This window comes from Siphateles boraxobius, unplaced genomic scaffold, assembly GCF_051911475.1.
Source record: "Siphateles boraxobius isolate OS27281-9 unplaced genomic scaffold, OSU_SipBor_1 9, whole genome shotgun sequence".
In the NCBI taxonomy this organism is placed as follows: Eukaryota; Metazoa; Chordata; class Actinopteri; order Cypriniformes; family Leuciscidae; genus Siphateles; species Siphateles boraxobius.
In genome coordinates, this window is record NW_027509219.1 from 16581577 (window position 1) to 16601176 (window position 19600).

The 19600-nt window shown below is 35.9% G+C and overlaps 2 protein-coding genes across 3 annotated transcripts in view; one reads left to right on the top strand and one right to left on the bottom strand.

Annotated features, from left to right (window-relative positions):
- The window catches only part of ralgps1 (Ral GEF with PH domain and SH3 binding motif 1), a 138828-nt gene that overhangs the window by 2105 nt on the left and 117123 nt on the right, over positions 1–19600 (top strand). For both annotated transcript variants that reach the window (XM_077222845.1, XM_077222844.1), the window contains 5 exons: positions 7247–7335; positions 8842–8975; positions 10632–10736; positions 11910–11960; positions 19459–19542. In XM_077222845.1, coding sequence (XP_077078960.1) covers positions 8919–8975; positions 10632–10736; positions 11910–11960; positions 19459–19542 — 297 coding nt within the window. In that variant the 5' untranslated portion in view covers positions 7247–7335; positions 8842–8918. The remainder of the gene's footprint in view (positions 1–7246; positions 7336–8841; positions 8976–10631; positions 10737–11909; positions 11961–19458; positions 19543–19600) is intronic.
- Positions 1783–2544, bottom strand: LOC143732621 (uncharacterized). The gene is given in 1 exon segment (XM_077223895.1): positions 1783–2544. A coding segment is annotated over 1 exon segment (762 nt).

Sequence of the window (19600 nt, forward strand, 5' to 3'; positions counted from 1 at the left end):
TTCATCAAATAGTGGTGTGACTGTGTTATTTGTAAATGTAATTTACCAGTGAAGTTCATTTAGCTCTACTATCTCAAATCAACATTTACCCTAGTAGATATTTTTTTTCTTAACCTCCACATCCATTTCTTTAAATTGCTGTGTATTGCTCCCGTACTGGAATTGATGGCAAACCTTCAAGATTGTGCTAGTGAAGCGAAATAATCTGCTATACTATATGTCGTTGTTTGTTACGCCTCCGTGGAATCTGCTGTCTACTGCAAGTGATGATGAGAAAATCTGTTGTTGTTTCAGGAGCAACCCATGTTTTCTGTTTGTTTTAGATCATAGAGTTTTTGTGTAGCTTGACTGGTAGAGCACAGCACTAGTATTGACAAGGTCATGAGTTCAATTCCCAGGGAGCACTGATATAGATCAAATTAATACCTTGAATGCACTGTAAGTCACTGCCTGTCACATGAAATAAATGTATTATATTGTTGAGATTCATACTCTTGCTACTAGAGAAGAGTGATGTACTGTACAATACTGCAGGTTCTCTGGAGTCAGAGACAAGAAACATTGGCAATGTTGAACATGTCGGACATCCAATGTGGCAGATTGTTGCCTGCAGACTGCTCTGCCATCATGTGTATAATATAAAAAATATGAACAGTGCACACATTACAGCTCTTTCTGTTGCCATAGAAACTATAGATGTCTGAATGTGTCTCAGATGAAACGGGGCAAAATCACAAAATCAGTCTTTAGGGAACAATATTGTTTCCAAGAACAATTTTTATTTGTTTTAATATATTTTTTTCTAAGATGGTTATTTGAGCTTTGTTGAGTATTTTTATTTTTGTCTTTTATAGACGTAATACAGAATAATGCGCTTGATGTTATTATTTTGTTTGTAACGTATGCGTTTATATTATATTGTTATGTTGTCTGTAACTTTTTTTTTGTTTGTAATTAATCGTCAGCACAATATTCATGATTGTGACAGGCCTAGTTATATATTAGCCTAATAATAATTATTGCAATACCGGTAATAGGGACTTCTATTTATCATACAATATCTATCTATCTATCGATCTATCGATCTACCATTAGACATAGGGTTTCGGCCGATATATGTTATGATATAATATATCATAACATATATCGGCCGAAACCGAAATGAAGGCTGATAGATCCCTATATGGCAACTATTTAATCATGTCTAATGGTATCTTATCATGACCATAATGATCAATTATTTATCGTATATATATATGTTAAAATATGATAACATTTTTATTGTTATCATTATCAATCCAATAAGAAATTTTTTCTGATATCTTGAAGCTGATAAATAATTGACTTTATTCACAAGTATGCTGTCCAATGACTTGTTTGCATTATTTAGGCATTGTTTTATTTATTTGTAAGGCAATATTTTTTTTTTATAAGTAAAGTTGTCCATAGTAGTGTAAAATTAATTTTTAAAACTTACACTGATTCAAACTAGGCTACTGTACTGTATATGTTTGATTTATGTTGAAGTGCTTGACACATGGCTTTTAATTGTGAGACATCCGTTTTTTTTCACTAATCAGGCTCTCAAAAACTATACCATTTTGGATTTAGATTTATCTGTCAATATATCGGTTATCGGCTTTCAAATATAGAGAATTATCGGTATCGGCCAAAATGTTTACATCGGTGCATCCCTATTGTTATAGTTACTGAAGTTAGAATAACTTACAAATTATCTTTTTGGCACTTTTATTGATTAGAAGGTAAAAACATGATAGGGAATTATGAGTTGAAGATGTCCACATGACCACTACAGGCTTCAAAAATAGTTTGTATTGACATTTCCTTTGGTTTTAAGCCTAGGTCTTTGCACAGCCGGTCCATCTTTTCCAGCTCACTGCTTATGCTGAGCACATTTATCATCAAAAATGCAGAAGGCGTTTCAGTGGGAATTCTGTAGTTTTTCTCCACCACCAGTGAGATCTGGGACATTTTCAAGAAGTTCTTCATGGTCATGCTTTGCATTTTTTTGTGGGTCAGAGGGAGTTGGAGACACTTTGATAGGCGTGACATGATGGCACATGGGTCACTCAGTTCTGTATATGTTAGAGACGTGTCTGAGGATGTCCTCTGAACTTGGCTTTTGCACATTACTTTCTCGGGATGCTTATTGCTTGATGTTTCTTTTAAAACAGCAGCTGTTGCTGATCTTTCTTCTGGTGATGAGTTGAGTATTTTGCTTTTCTTTTCTTCAAAGTGTTCATCTTCTGACTTCTTGGTGTCGTCTGATTGAGCGTGATTAAGGTCTCGTTCTTCTGCCAGGATCAGTCCCCACTGGCCATTATGCTGATTCAACCAGGTCTGTGTAGAAGCCGGTTGGAAGCTGTCAGTATCGTAGTAGCACTCTAGATCTAAGGTTTCCCAAACACTGCGGACACCCATTTCCCTGAGGCGCTGCTCTGTCTACACTCCCAGCTCATACTCCATCTTCACTGAAACCTGCATGGTGTCTTCAAACACTTTGAGGATTTCATCCGCTGTCATTATGTTTAGAAACATCTGTTTGAATTGAGAATTTGGGTTTTAGCTTTATATTTTTCATAGCGCCTGCAAAATCTGGATTTTTTTTTCTCAGACTGGAAAGTCTCTGATGGTGTATGTATGTATGTCAAAAACAGCAATCAAATTCAATTACGCAGAGGGATAATTCCAGATAAATAAACAGAACATATGAATGAAATGTCTAAGCTAAAATAAAAGAGTCTAGAATTTAGGCTCTAGTGATTTTAGTGTAATGCCATACTTGATTCTGAAATGCAGTATTGAGTGGTGAAAAACTGTGTATTTGACCATTGTCAATGGCAACTTATGATGCTATGGGGTTTTTGTTATCAGAAGCTTAAGCTAATCTAATATAATTAGGAAATTTTGGTAAAATTTCAACAAACATTATTTATATTTTGGGGAGAAATATCAAGTTCAAATTTTTTTATTTTTTTTTTCCGCCTTCAAGACCCCTCTACTTCATGTCATGGTCCTGAATTCCCTGTCATAGTTTATTTAGTTATAATGACTAACAGATGTGTACATTATCTTTTAAATACCTAATCTGAAGCAACATTTAGGCTAATATTCAAAACAAATCTTTAATTCTGTTTATTGCATCAAGAAAGTTACCTTACCTGCAAGTAAGTGTTCCACCAAACAACAATCCAAAATGTTTTGTAGGTTATTCTTTAGCTGATGTTATCTTATTAGTTGCGTTGTATTGTAGTTACAGTCTGTTTCTATGGTTACCGTGGTAAGATGCATTGTAAGTAACATTGCACTATTTGACGTCTCCTCCTCAATGAATCCTGCAAAAATGTAGTTTCCAAAAAAATTCTAAGCAGCACAGCTTTTGTGCTGACTCAACATTGATAATAATAAGAAATATTTCTAAATCAGTAGATAAGAATGATTTCTGAAGGATCATGTGACACTGAAGACTGGAGTGAGAGAGTGTGTGTGTGCGTGTGTGCGCGTGTGTGCGATAATCCTCCCAGCAGTCTGAACCGTCCTCTGTTCTTCTGATTTTGTAGCTGAGACAGACCAGATTTATTGAAGTGCAGAGGACAGGCTGAGTAGAACTGCATCAGCAGCACCGGTGGCAAATTGAACTTACTCAGCTGGCGAATGAAGTTGAACCTCTGGGCCTTTTTCACAATGAAGTCAATGTGATTGTCTCATGCATTGTAGGTCCTGAGAAATCCCCTCATCGAAGAAATCAGGACAGAAGCGGTCGAAAGTGGACAAAAGAGACGGATTAAAACCCTTGGTGTAAACAAGGTGTCTCCCTCGTCTTCTTGTGATCCGATCAACCAAAATGCCTTTTAATACCAGGTGTAAACAGTGCCCTTGTCTTCTGTTTCCTGAAACACATCCTCTTCATAGGGGGGAGAGTGGGGGTGCGGGAGGAGGGGTTGATGGTTGTGCAGAGAGACCCTCAGAGTGGGTTTTGGGTGTGAGATTGAGATTTTAAAATCTGCACTCATTCAGGTCATCACCCTGTTGTTGATTCCCTGCAGAGTTGGGGAATGGAGTCTTGTAGTTAGTCTTTCAGGCCTTTCCACACTGAAGCAGGATTGTTGGCTTTTTAGAGTAGCTCCTCTTAGCCACTCTAATCTTTTGTCAGTGATTGTAGAAGATTTGTCCCGATTCCTATAGGGATCTTCTTTGGCCTGTCGAAGCTGTCTGAGTTTCGCTGTGAACCATGTTTTGTCATTGTTGTATGTTAAATAAGTACTTTCTCACAGAAACTGATGTATGTTGTGACAATCTGTGAGCTCATCCAGATCAGTGGCAGCAGCTTCAAAAACACTTTAATTGCTGCTCTCGAAACAGGCTTGTAATTCCCACTCTGCTTTGTTGATCCATCTCCTTACAGTCCTTACTACAGGCTTGGCAGATTTAAGTTTCTGCCTGTAGGCATGGCTGCAGGGAACTAGGGGGAACCCCCTGCCGACAGCTGTGTCGCTCATTTTAAGAACACCTTCCACCTTAATATAATTACTCTAAAGATTATTTCGTTTTTATATGTGGTCGAATATGGTTTTATGAATTTAAAAACTAGAAATCCATATATCAAAAGCTGATCTCGCATAGAGTTGGTGACTTGACTATGCTGGTTGAGGACCAACATCTCAGAACTCATTTGACACTCATTTAATGAATGTGACTCAGTCATCGGTGAAAAACTAAATACAGATGCATTAAGGGGCTGCTCACACAAAAACTAAAAACGCAACGCTCAAGTTAACATAAGTTCAACTTAAACGCGCCTCGAGACCTTGCGTTTCCTCCCATTCCACTGCCCGCGTCTTGTGTTTTTGCTTTCTTTGTGAACCAGTGTTCTGTCAATGTAGCATACTTTGTCAGAATAGCATACCGGAAGTTGAGTTTTATAGCAGGGTCTGTCAATGTAGCCTACTTTGTCAAAACCGCACCAGTGTTTGTGAAGGTTATGCTGTTTTGATAGCCCCTGGTTTAATACAAATACAGTTTCTACAGGGGTATGCTGTTTTAAAGCCCCTGGTTTAATAAAAAATACAGTTTATAAAGGGGTATGCTGTTTTGATAGGCCCTGGTTTAATAAAAAAATACAGTTATAATATGATATTATATATATAATATGCAATATAATACACCAACACTTACCACTTGTAATCTTAGGTATGCTGAAATGATGGTTGAAATTTATGGTTGAAAATACGCATTAACCGAAGGCATATCCGGGAACTACTACCGGCATATCCGAGAACTCGTCACCGCCCCTTTTTAGGGGAAAATAAACTAGACTTCCCATTGACTTCAATACAAAATAGCGTCACAAAACAACGTCCGTACACAGCTGACAGGCGTGAATAACTAGAGAAATCAAAGATTAAACATGTCAAATAATTATATGTCCACCCTGCCTGCCATAGAGCATGAAAGATGCATCAACAAACTTAATTTGGTCAATTTAAAAACATGTCCCTTCATTCTCCCAGTGTCAAATTGTTGTAAGAACCCCACCCAGTGGGGTCATAATATACATTATAATGTATCTTCTAATATATATATATATATAATATACATATATTTAAAGATGTTAATTATCAAAAACGAAGTAAAATCATTCACTGGCTTACCATGGTTACTCGATGAGGTACGACTACGAGTAAATGTCCGGGTAAGACACTTCTGGCCACTGTTCTGTTTGTTGATGCATCTTTCATGCTCTATGGCAGGCAGGGTGGACATATACTTACTTGACATGTTTAATCTTAGTGATTTCTTAAGTTATTCACGCCTGTCGGCTGTGTACGGACGCTGTTTTGTGACGCTATTTTGTATTGAAGTCAATGGGAAGTCTAGTTTATTTTCCCCTAAAAGTGAGTGTGAATCTGTTCAGAGACATTCTATGACGTTGCGCCGGTTGTGAGTATCTCCTGAGTGTGTATTATAAGGTAAGATGCAGATTTTTGTGCTGTGTTTGTAAAATATATTCTGTTTGTTATAAATTGCTATGCAGTGGAAAAGCGCCATTAGTACTAATGTGGATTTCTGTCTAGATATGTAATAACATTTTGCAAAAGAAAACCTCAAAAAGCTAAATTATAGATACAGTAAGATAGAAACTCACCTGTTCACCACTCATTTTCCTCAGCTGTGGGCAAAGGCAAGCACACGTTTCAAATCAGTGCTTCTCCCGGGAGACTAGCGCTAAATTAATCCCGTATCTTAGCGCCATCTACTTTAGAAGAGGAAGTTGCTCAACTACATTTGTGAGAAAATCTGCCTGGACGCATTTGTGAGAAAATCTGCCTGGACACATTTGTGAGAAAATCGAGCTGAGAGATCTCATAAAAAGCCAAGTATCTCACAATCAAAACAGACAGATATGCAAGTGTATGCACTAGATTTGGTATTTGTTCAAATGTTACATGCAATTTGTAGGATGGTTTGTATTTATTTGTGAAATATTGTCTAGGCTCATTTATTTATATTTGCAAAACACAATACATATTTGTTACTCCACTGCATTTCCGCACAAATTGATCTTTGTACTTGAACATTGCTTTCTGTTTGTTTGTGAGTCGAGTTTTCCTTTGCAAAGCAGATCGAGTTTGTTTGCGAGTCGAGTTTTCCTTTGCAAAGCAGATCGAGTTTGTTTGCAAAATGCTGTATTTGTTTGTTTAATTATGGCACATAATTCGCTACATAGTATTAACATAGAAAAGGGTTATAAATTGTAATAAAATTACTGTTTTTACTGTATTTTTGATTTTAAAAAAAGCCTTGGAGAGCATAGGAGTCGTCTCTAAAAAAACATTGAGAAATCTTAACAACCCCACTCTTTTGAACACTAGTAAAGCTACAGTATGTCTACTTAATGTCATTAGGCATGCACATTCAAGTCATGTGGACAAATACAGCCAAATAAACAAATACAGGCATTCCTGTGGACGGTTGTCCAAACAGTTTTAACAGTATTGACTGAATTTTTCACACTCGATTACGTTAGTTAAATGCTGCTGCTCTCAGGTAAACAGCAAGTGTATCCACACCTCTGGCGGGTGTATTTTAACTTTGAAACACTATAGTACATTTTTTCCACGTTTGCAATTGCATGACTTGATTCCTCACAAGTGTTTGTTTGAATTTGTCTGTAATGGAGGAAATCAACCTTGAAGTCTTTCTGTTGTCTCTCTTTCTCTTTCAGTTTTTCTACAGATCTGCCACTTGGGATGGCCTTCACCAACACTACCATGCAGATATTAGCCATGTGAAAGATCTGGCAGAACAAAATGGGTATGAAAATCTGTACAAATTGTATTAGTGTTTTTTTTCTAGTCACTTGTTTTGAAACTAAATGGTCATGAAAAACCTACATGTTTAGTACAAAAACTCTGACTAACAATTATAAGTAGATTTTAGTACAAATAAAAAATTTATGATATTTTGACCCCTTAAAAGAAGTTCGTAGGCCTGTCAAAATTAATTTTGCGATGATTTGTTTTTCGTTTAGGATTAGTAGCATCCATTTTTTCTGTCATCCTTTGGCTGTGCTACAGTATATGATCACTTTGCCATTCATTCAAGTGCCATTAAACCAATCAAGTTTAAGACGCAAAAAAAAATAACTCAAATTGATTGGCATGTTGTCTGTGAAGCAACTCTCTGTGAACAAACACCTGAAACACTCGCACAGCATGTTGTTTCAGCGTGCCAGCACCACATTGAGTTCTCTTTCCTTTCCCGCTTGAATGGATAAAGACACACAATGAGTTAAAAATGAATGTCAGTTGTGAGAGAATAGGATGTGCGTGCGTCAGATCCGTGGCAAAAAAGAAAGAAAAAAAACATTTTTCATTTATTTTTAATTACTGCAGGTATGTGGACTCAAGTCGCATGACTTGGACTTGACTTGGGACTTGACTGTCTTGACTCGAGAATTGAAAGCAAAGACCTGAGACTTACTTGTGTCTTGCAAATCAATGACCTGCTCCCACCTTTGCCGTGCTCTTCTGAAATCAATGCTAAATGCAAATAATACAAATATAATATATAAAAAATAAAATTCAAATATAAAAACTTTAACACATCTACAAGTCTCCCAGTGGTTTGAACAGGATATAATGTTAACTTATGCAGTTGATTTCACAAAACATACAGTTGATCAGTCTTTTTAATCTACATCATGTTTTTCAGCATATTGCTGGCCCTATGCAGTTTTGGATCACTTTAATACATTTAAAACCTTTTTTAAATGACAGATTTGTTTACTTTTGCACTGTAAACATGTTTAGTCAAATGTTTGGTGGCCATTTAAAATTTTAAATTTGGTTCCTGAAGCACAACCAAAGCAAAAATCCGTAGATATTTCTTGTTACCCGTGCACTTCAATTCTGGACTGCGTTTGACCATACAGACTGAATCATTTCATTTAATAGTACAGAGGAGAGCAGCACTGCAGGGTCTTTTCATTATATGGCTATGATATGTATGTGGCTCATTCGAACAAGAAATGGCTGGCTGACTGAATGTAGGGCAGATCCAGGAGTCATGTTGAGGGGAGAGAGGCTGCATTTGTGGCGACGTCCTCCCTCTTCTGGCTATATTATGCATTGCTCCACAGAATGAGCAGATCCCAAATAGAGTAATACTGTGTTATCATAATTATGACAGTAAAAAAACAGTTTTCTTCTGAAGTCACAATTTCTATTTAATAGGGTTAATAAAACAAAATCAAAATCATTCCAAATAGCCAAGTACACCAAGTTGGGCATAAAATAAGGTGAAATATGTGTGTTGCAGGGATGGCCGAGAGGTCGTGTGTGGCGGTGAGCAGCTGAGGTCGGCTGTGATCTGGGTCTTCTCTTCTGACTGAGAGCATGTACAGGAGGAATGGACTTCCTGCCAGCGTCAGCATCACCTCTCGCCACACACAGGTACTAAAACACATCCCATTCTTTTACCAGCTTTAATGTATGCTTAATTTTGACAGTGGAAGCTTTCTTAATTTATCTAAACCTTTTGACCTGGCAACCTTTTTTTTTTTTTTTACATAGCTGTGATATATAGTCTTATCTTTTTTTTTATTGCCAGGATTAATATCAAAAAGACCGGCAAATAAGGCAATCAGTTAACTGAACATTAAATTGTGCATAATGGATTATAGATGAGAGATTTATTGCAGATGATCATTAAAGCTTCGCGATGCATGTGATTGTTCAACGCTGGGTGGGTGTGTGGTTTAGTCTGAACTGAGTGTTGTGTGCGGCGCTCAAGGTAGATCACTTGATATTGGCTTACTAAAGGGAATCAGATCGGAGAAATAGCAGCTTGTTGGTCCATCAGTGCTGATGTGTTCAAATGCACACTGACAGGAAGCTGCTCCAGTGAGACAGTGTTATGTCATTGTCATGCTGTGTGAACTGAAACTTTTTTACAGAGTCAGCGATAGTTAAGTAGATGTGACACATTTATTTTTGTGAAGCAGACTGACACAGTTTCATAAGGTAAGAGGTTAAACAAATGTAAAGCCAGAGGTTTTCTGTGCTGGGACAGGGGGCATACTAAAAGATTTTTCAACACTGTTTATCTCAGATTGATCTAGCCCAAACGAATCGGCCAGTTAGGAGTTTAATTGCAGTCTTGGTGCATTATGCCTCATTTTTTCTTTGTAACACAGTAAGATTGTGAATTTTTTTTTACATTTAATATCTATATTAAATGTAAATTCTTCCTGTGATGGCAAAGCTGATACATTTTTAGCAATAATTTCTCCAGTGTCACATGATACTAATATGTTGATTTGGTGCCCAAGAAACTTTTTTTTATTATTATCAATATTAAAAACGGTTGTGCAGCTTTTTTTTGTGGAAACTGATTTTTTTTTTTGTGGAAAATGATTCTTTGATGAATAGAATTTTCAAAAGAACATCATTTATTTGAAATAGTTTCAGTAACATAATGTCACTGTCAACTTTCAATTTAATTGAATGCATACTTGCTGTATAACAGTCATTTCTTCCAAAAAAAAAAAAAATCTTACTCCAAACTTTTGAATGGTATGTACTGCGTTTGTAATAACCAGAAACGAGGGCATTAACGAATCTGCTAGCAATTAAGGGTGCACGCAGAACAGATAAGACACTGAGAAGATAAGACTGAGATTTTACATCAGTACGGATATTAAACTGGAAGGAATGGGAAGACTTCAAAGGGGATCTGTCAGGATCATTTGCAGAGGAGAAATCGTTCTTTCCATAGTGACTGTATCTTTCCTTCTCAGTCCTTTGTTATGTGGTCTATTTTTGTATGGCTTTAATTATCATATAGATTGGATTGGCTCATTGCCTGTTAATAAAGTGGTGTGGTTGCATTCTGATTCACTTTTACCATGTGGGCTGAATAATCAAATGGAATAAAGTAGTTCAAATGGACAATGGTAATTAAACTGATTAAATGTCCACAGGAAGAGTGCATCTGGCCGTGGCTCTTTGTCCATATGGATTTTATTGGTGAAGCAAATATCATCCGTGATTTTATGTCCAGTTTTTCTCTCCCTTTCCTGCCTAACTGTCTTCCTCCTGTGTTTGCAGGACAGCAGTAGTTCTGAGTCCCTGGATGGACGGAGCTTGGACTCTGCCAAGAGCTTTGACGCGGTGGTGTTTGACATGCTCAAAGTGACACCTGAGGAGTTTGCTGTAAGTTTATACAGTAAATACTCCAGTTCAGACCTGGTCTCATGAGAGAAAAAAAACACAGCTACGCATAGATATGTATTTTCTTTACTGTTAATTAAGTTTCTGTAGGTACGAATTGCTGCATTATCAATGTGAAATGACCACTAGGGGTGCTAAAAGCCCTACCAATTTAACTCTCATTGACCGATACAGAGAGAAGGTTTATCACTTAATATATACCTAAACTTCAGTCTGTTCCTCACACAAAGCTTATGTTCGGTGTCTTTTGAGGTTGAATGTTGTTTTAAAATTATACTTAAAATCCAGGTAGATGGTTTGAGTTTAGGGTTGTAGGGAAACAATGCATTACTTTTGGTTGATTTTAACACTAGTTGATAGTTGACATTTATAGAGATAAGTTTGAAAAAATAAAACAAATTTTCGTGCCACTCAGGGAGGGTTTGGCATAGAAACGGCAGTGATTTGAAACTAGGGCAACACATTTTAGTATTTATTATTAATTTATTTATTAATTTAAATACTTATCAGACTTCCTCAGCATATCAGACCATTGCTCACACTTATTCATGTCAATTCTAACTCTGACTTTAAGTGCACAATGGAAAATATTAACAATGGTAAATTTCAACTTTCCATCCCATAATTATAGTCAACTCAAGGCAAGTATTTAATTACCTATTCATTTGATATGGCTTTTTTTATAATTATAGAAACCCACTATGCTCTATTAAAGGTGCTTTAAGTAACTTTTTCCACTGCAAACAAAAAAAAACCTAAAAAAAGTCAATAATACTTCTGTAGAATATATTTAAAACTGTAAATTCACACGAGATAATCACTGACGAAAACTAGCAAGTAAAAATGCTAAAAATTACTTGCTGTTTCTTTTAAGTGCCCTGCGTAATATTTCACCCAACAATTATTATTATTATTTACTTTTTTCCCATTTATTGAAATGGTCACCACAGCTGACACTGATATCCATTTGATCTTACTGTATGGAAAAGAGCTGCCTAAACATCTCATTTTGTGTTCTACACAAGAAAAAATGTCATAGAGGCTTGGAACAATTTAAGATTATTAAATTATGAAAGATTTTTTTATTTTTGAGTGAGCTATTTCTTTGAAGCTTGAAATTGTTGTCAGTTTAACATTGTAGCTTTTATTTTGCAGAGTCAGATTACTTTGATGGATGCTCCTGTATTCAAAGCGATACAGCCTGAGGTGAGACAGATATCCATGGCAACTACATACACGTCCTCTGTGTTTATCAAGCCGCATGAGCCTCACAGACACACACACACACACACACACACACACACACACACACGCACACACACACACACACACACACACACACACACACACACACAAACACAAAGACCACAGTACCCACAGAATCTAGCTCTGTGCAGTCACAGAGCCCTCCGTACTTTCCTTAATTAACATTTTATGTGAAGATGGGAAGGTGCTCATGACAGTTATGATAGATTTGGACCAGGATCAGTGAGAAGCTTTTCCACAGGTAAAAAAAACAGGTCTGCTAAGGTACTTAGCAGTTTTCTGCAGGTTTTGTGTAGAACGTTTTCGGTGTTATAAATATTCATTGACTTTTAAATTTGGGCATTTAGCAGTTTAGCTGTTATTCATATCATAAGTGTTTAGTATTCATACGTAATCTTTCCGTTGTCTATGGTTGTATTGCCGTTTCGGGAATATATGGCAAACAGAGAGGCACTACCCATAACATATGAACCTGTGTTATGAATATTCATTCTTACACAAGATTATGAAAGAATGAAGATTATTACCCAAAAATGCCTAACAAAATTTCAGGCTATTAATGCCCTTAGATCATTGGTTCTCAACCAGGGGGACCTGAAACAACTAGGGGCCCCAGGAAACTCGGGAAAGGGGGCTGTAGGATGACTTGAAATTATTCAAATAATATTAATATTATATATATATATATATATATATATATATATATATATATATATATATATATATATATATATATATATATATATATATATTATCTTAATCAAATAGGATAAAAATACTGAAAACCAAAAAAAAAAAAAAAAATTTAAATTAAAAACATCTAATTTAACTAGAAACCAATTTCATCACATGGTCAAAGACACATTAATCGTGGAATGTCAGAGGAAAATACTATATAACATGAAAAATGTTATAGTCTGACTCACATTTTAGGGTTTATATGAGTATGGTGAGAAAACAGTTTTACCATTTTATCATGATGAAATATTAGCCAGGCTTCTTTCAGGTCTCTGCCGTGTAGACAGTCTACAGTCTCAGTGATGGCATAATGCTTTTGAGCAGAGAATGATTTGGCAGTGTTTGCCAATTAATCTTAACCAAGCTACTTTTCTTAACGTGGAGTCTGGAATCATTTGATTTCCATTCATGGAGACCTTGGTGTGAATCTCTGGCCTTTTTCAGAAAAATGAGCCCGTAGATCTAACATTTAGTCAGAATGAGTCAGGGTTGTGTAAACTTTATCCAGAGTATGAATTAGCATGAGTGATGTGAGTGTTAAAGTAGGATGGTGATTGACCTACATCTTTGCAGGCCTTAGTTAACATGACATCATCTCTGAGTCAGTGTGGATTTGATTTCTCTTGTTGGAATCATTTCTCACTAACAGCCACAGACATTCCAGAGTGGATCCATTAAAAAAAGACGTGGGTTTATTGTTTTTTTTTTTCACGTAGCCACATTATTTGGTAGCGTTATGAGTTTCTCAGCAACCATTGCCTCGTGGTTTGATGTGTTGAGCATTTGGATTTCATGAATAGGAGACAAAATGGGGCCAGAAACTTCAGTGCTTGCTTAATCAAAATCAGATTTATTTTTTATATGTAATTATACTCTACCAAGAATTTTTTTCGGAAGAAATTAAAACTCTTCAGCAGGGATACATTGATCAAAGGTGAGAGTGAAGACATTATACAGTGTTTCAGAAGATTTCTCAAATCAATGATGTTCTTTTGAAATGTCTGTTCATGAAAGTCATTTTCAACATCGATGATAATAAGAAATGTTTCTTGAGCTCTAAATCAGCATATTAGAATGATTTCTGTTGGATCATGTGACACTGAAGACTAGTGTAATTCAGTGTTGCCATCTCTGGAAAAAATACATCATAAATGCATCCTTGTTGAGACTACTATCAAATACATTAGACAATCCCCTTAACTTTTGAACGGTAGTGTAGATTTTTGCAAACAGGGATTTTAAAATCTAAATTTGTTTGGATTTGTGTTTTCTAGCAATACACCTTAACTGTAGAAAACCTGTTTATTGGTGAACAGTAGCTGGGTTTCCATTCAAAAGTGAAGCAAATATTTTTCAAATATTCTTCTTAAGTGTCGCAATTTTTTAAAAATGTTCCTTTTTTGTAATGAGGAAACTGTCCAATATTAAACATTCAAACCTGTTATTGCATCACTGTTATTGCTCTTTTCCCTGTATCATCTAAAAAGCATCTTAAAAAGGTATTTTTGTGCAGTTTGAGTGTGTAGATATTTGGCACCAAAACATTAGTCTGGATTTGAAACAGCAAAGAAGTATTTTACTTCATCCTCCCTCAGGAGTCTCTTCAGTCACGGGTGAAAATGCTTTTTTTTTTCTACATCTGACAGCGCTGTCATGTTTATCTTTTTGTACTCAAGGTGTTGCCAATGGTTTTATTGCTGAAAAATTTCAGTTCTTGACTCAAAGTGGTTTTAATTGGTGTTGAGGGAAATTATTTGATTTGTGGAGTATGAACTTGGTTTATGTCAAGATGAATCTTCCCCCTTCATTCCTTTAGACATGTTTGCATTGCGGCAGCTTTCTGCACACATAAATGTTTCAGTTGATTGCTTTTATAAAAAGTAACAATACATCTATCATGGTATTCCTTCTCTGAAGAGGACTAGAGTGTGAAACACATTGAATTAATATCCCTACAGCAGAAGTTCCCACTGGAAAAGAGCTAATTTTAAAAATGCTGAGTTTGACCTCCCCAGCCACTAATTCCGGACCCGTTCGTTACACTCAGTCTTTCCGACCCTGACATATTTAACAACGTAAGTGGTCTTGTTATTGTTGAGCCGTTTGCCTGTAAGTTCCATTGGCCTGTGGAAATACTAGTATAATTACATTTTTGCGTTCGACCACATACATTCATTCATCAATATTTCAGCTGCATGCTTCAAGGATTATTGCGGATTCTAAAAGGAGATGTTCGTGAAGTTGACACGGGCATCTGGATTAATAGATTTCAGATGTACGTCGGTTCTAGAACCACTACATTTTTAGTGCTGTGTGAGTAATGTGAGCAGACAGAGTCTCTTTGCATTAAGTGGTGTGCTGTACAGTTTTCTTTGGCTACAGACATTTTAAAGAAATGATAGTCAGGAAGTGTGATTAAAAAAAGAAAAAAATGACAATAGAACATACTATAACTTTCAGAAGTCAAAATAGTCTAAAGAACTAGTGATATAAGATGAAAAATGAAGCATAATTCATTAATTGTTGTGCTGTATTTATGGCACATGCCGCTCTAAAGTTTATTTTTGACAAGGTCCCTGATTATTTCAGCTATATTTCAGTGGGATTGTTTGGTGATCCTGTCACAATGTAATGCTGACTCTGCAAAGAGACTGTTATTGAAGGATGGAGCAATTAAAGTATATGTGATGAATGGTGTAGTATAACATTTACCTGTTGGGGTGTTTCTTAAAGGGCCAGCAGCAAAAATAAATATATAAAAATATATCTGCAAGCAGCCATTACCGAGGCCAAGCGCATGAAGCGGCAACAGATGCCATCATGGGTGGGAGTGGCAGACCAACTGCAGCAAGGAGCAATTAAAGACATTTTAAGAGAATTTTGGGAAAATGGCTGAAAAATCATATATAAAGTAACTTATAAGATGATTTAATGGTTTATTACTTTCAACAACTAGGTGGCACAGTTACAAAATTGATGTGATGTGGTCAGAGTGAGGTGACAATGACACATACAAAGTTTGGTTTCAAAATGTCAAGGCATTGCAGAGATAAAGTCTGATAAGTCATTTTGGCAGCATGCCTCAACTTTGATGCTGCGGTATACGATAACGGGTTTGTCTATCAACACAAAATCCATACCTTTTAGTTGGCACGGTCTGGAGAAGATACGATTCGATTTTGGTGAAAATCGGACAAACGGTCTAGGAGGAGTTAAAAAAAGTAGGTATTTAATGAAAATCAAGATGGCGGACAGGACGTTTGGCTGACTTTGGCAAAATTGGTATCTTTGTTTTCAGCATAACCCAAGGAATCAATTAAGACCAGAGTCATTACAATAGGCAAATTCATTCAAAAGTTATTAGCATTTTTGTATATTTAATTATAACTTTTGACCAAAAGGTGGCGCTGTCTCAATCTTTTGAGTACCTTCAGAAGATGGTGCTGGTTGCAAATTCTGAGTTTCATAATGTTACACCAATGCATTTGTTCAGTATAGCATTTTACGTCACAAAACTGTATTGAAGTCAATGGGAATTTCATGTTTTGATCTATTATAGCGCCACCAAGAAGCAAGATCTCACAATTTTTTTCCTGTGTCCTCGGAATGAGCCCATACATGTGTGTGCCAAATTTGGTGAAAATATCTCAATTCACTTCGGAGTTATTGACATGTATATGAAAAACATGTCAAAAATGACTGACACGTGACTTTGATTGAATTTTACTACCCCTTACTATCAATATTTTGGCATTAGGGCATGTACAATTTGCAAACGAGCTATGGTTCCAAACTTCAGACGACGGTTTCGTCTCGATCAGACTAACGGTTTCGAAGATATCGGCAAATGTTTTTTTCAGCGCTAAATCACAACGCTACACAAACCTTTAGGCAAAACCTAGCATGTTTGGTATCTGTGGACTCGGCAAGAATTCAGGAATCTAACGAGATGACTCCCGTGAAAATAAGTCAACCACACCCAGAGTTATAAGCATTTGAAAAATAAATTACCACTAGGTGGCGCTGTTTCGAAACTTCTCATGCTCCTTCAGGGCATCGTACTGATGACCCATACCGAGTTTCGTAACAATTCGTTCATGTGTTCAGAAAATACAGCAATATTAGCACATAATTCAAAATGGCCGACCTGGGAAAATTGGATATCGCTCGACTCGACATGACGCCCTGAATCTAACGAGACCACTTTTATGATTTTTGGACAAACCATTCAGAAGTTATAAGCAAAAATAGCCATTTTCTGTATCTCCGGACCAGTAGGTGGTGCTATGCTGAAACACAGCATGTAGCCTCAGGTCATGCCTGTGATGATATGGACCAAGTTTGGTCTTAATACGCTAAAGCGTTGCAAAGATACAGCCTTACGACTGTTTTTGCAAGCGCTACATAAACTTTGTTCGAGTGTTTATCAAAAACAATTTGACGAATCAATTTGATTTTAATAACTTTTTGTTAGCACTGCCTGAAGATGATCTGGTTCAATTTTCGTGCAAATCGGACAAACCGTCTAGGGCGAGTTTGAAAAAGTAGCTTTTTGAGAAAATTCAAGATGGCGGCCATATTTTTATGATGGAAAATGACCTCATGGGGTGCAATCGAATCGTCATGAGCTCAGGAATCGGAGGAAAAAAGAATTTTGTGTATTGGCCTTACGGTTCAGAAGTTATTAGCAAAATAAAAGTGAAACTTTGGACAGGTGGTGGTGCTAGAGGGAATGACTTAGAAACACCAACATTGGTGTATTTAATGTTGGGACTGTCCTCTATCAGAATGTCAAACCAAAACAACTTTCCCGCAATCGGTTCTATGGGCTGCATAGATTCCAAGAGCGGAATAATAATAATAATAAGAAGAACGGCAACGATTACAATAGGTGCCTCAGCACCTTTGGTGCTTGGCCCCTAATAAAATTATTCTTGGGGTCAGAGAGAAGGTTGGAAAATGATAATGGAAAAACTGAAATATGACTCTTTTGGGTGCAAAATAATAATTGAAATGTACAACTAATATACACAACTAATCAAAGTTTGAGGTCAGTACGATTTTCTAATTTTCTTAAAGAATGTTGACCAAGAAATGCTGCATGTTTTTGATCTAAATAATTGTGAAATATTATTACAATTTAAAACAAATGTTTCTATTATTTATATTATAAAATGTAATTTCAAGCTGTAATTTATTCCTGTGATGCTAAAGCTGAATATTTAGAAGTCATTGCTCCAGTCTTCAGTGTCACATGATCCTTCAGAAATAATTTTAATATGCTTATGCTCTTTTATGCTCAATTTATTTGATGTTCAAGACACATGTCTTAATATCAATGTATAAAACATTTGTGCTCCTTAATAGGGAAACCGTGAACCCTTTTTCCAGGATTCTTCGCATGATAGTATTAATATATTTAAAATATAATTCTTTTGCAACAACGTAAAAGTTTTTACTTACTTTTTTTTTTTTTTTTTACTTAAATGCATCCTTACTGCATAACAGTAAAAAATATATATATTTTCTTTTTTTAAGGTATAAAATAAAATCTTATTGAACCCCAATGTTTGAATGGTAGTCTATAATCAAACAAGACTTCTTGTGTCCCACTCTCTGACTGTTCAATCCAACAAAATGAGTGGCTTTAAATGATGACTTAGCAAACAGACCCAAAATTATTTTGGTAAGGTAATGTACCCAGACTGAGCTGCTTATTCACATGGAAACTCCACTCCACTCAGTCCATGTCGAAACTGAAATGCCTTCAAATGTTTCCATCTGCTCTTAGTCTGCACGATACTATAAAAGTGTTAGTATTCATAGCTCTGTGAACCTGAGGCTTAGAAACATGTAAAGTCCCCATGCAAAGCTTTTTATGTCAAAGAGATGAAGGCAGTGGCTGTGCTTTTGTTCCGTGCATTCTTTTCTCTTCTATTCTACAAAATGTAATATTCCGATAATTCACTTCATAAGCCTGGTACAACAAAGGCCTATAACAAATAAGGTATGGGAACATGTGTAGTAAATTTCACTAATGCTAAAAGGATAAAGATTGTGGTGCTCTAACTGTTGTGTGTATAGTATTTTACTTTTTATGCCTTTCTTAGTCGGACAGTCTTATGGTCAACTAATTAATACTTTTATCAATACAGCAGGAATGCATTAAATTCATCAAAAGAGAAAGTAGAAACGTTTACATTGTTATAAAAAAAACTATTTGAAATAAATACTGTTCTTTGGAACTTTCTATTTATATATATATATATAAAATAAATTATCATGGTTTCCAAAATAATATAAAACACCACAGCTGTTTTAAACCGTGATAATAATAAGAACTGTTTCTTGAGCTCCAGATTAGCATATTAGTATGATTTCTGAAATAATGATGCTGAAAATTCAGCTTCGCAATACACAAATACATTACATTAATGTATTTCAAAATGTATGATAAAATAGAAAACATTGGTTTTAAATTGTAATAATATTTCACCATATTACTGTTTTAACTTTATTTTTGATCAAATAAATGCAGCATAAGAGACTGATTTCAAAATCATTAAAAAAGCTGTACTGGCCCCAAACTTTTGAACGATAGTGTAGATAAAATGACATTGCAGTTTTATGTCACTTGCACATCTTAGACTTAAATATTACAACACTGTTGAAAGGTTAAATTGACTATTTGTTTGTTAAGGAGCTGGCGAGCTGTGGATGGAACAAGAAGGAGAAGCACAGCCTTTCACCCAACGTTGTTGCCTTCACACGGAGATTTAACCAGGTAAGCAAATCTGCTCTAGTCATCGTAGCCGAAAGGTGCACTATAAGATTATTTATTA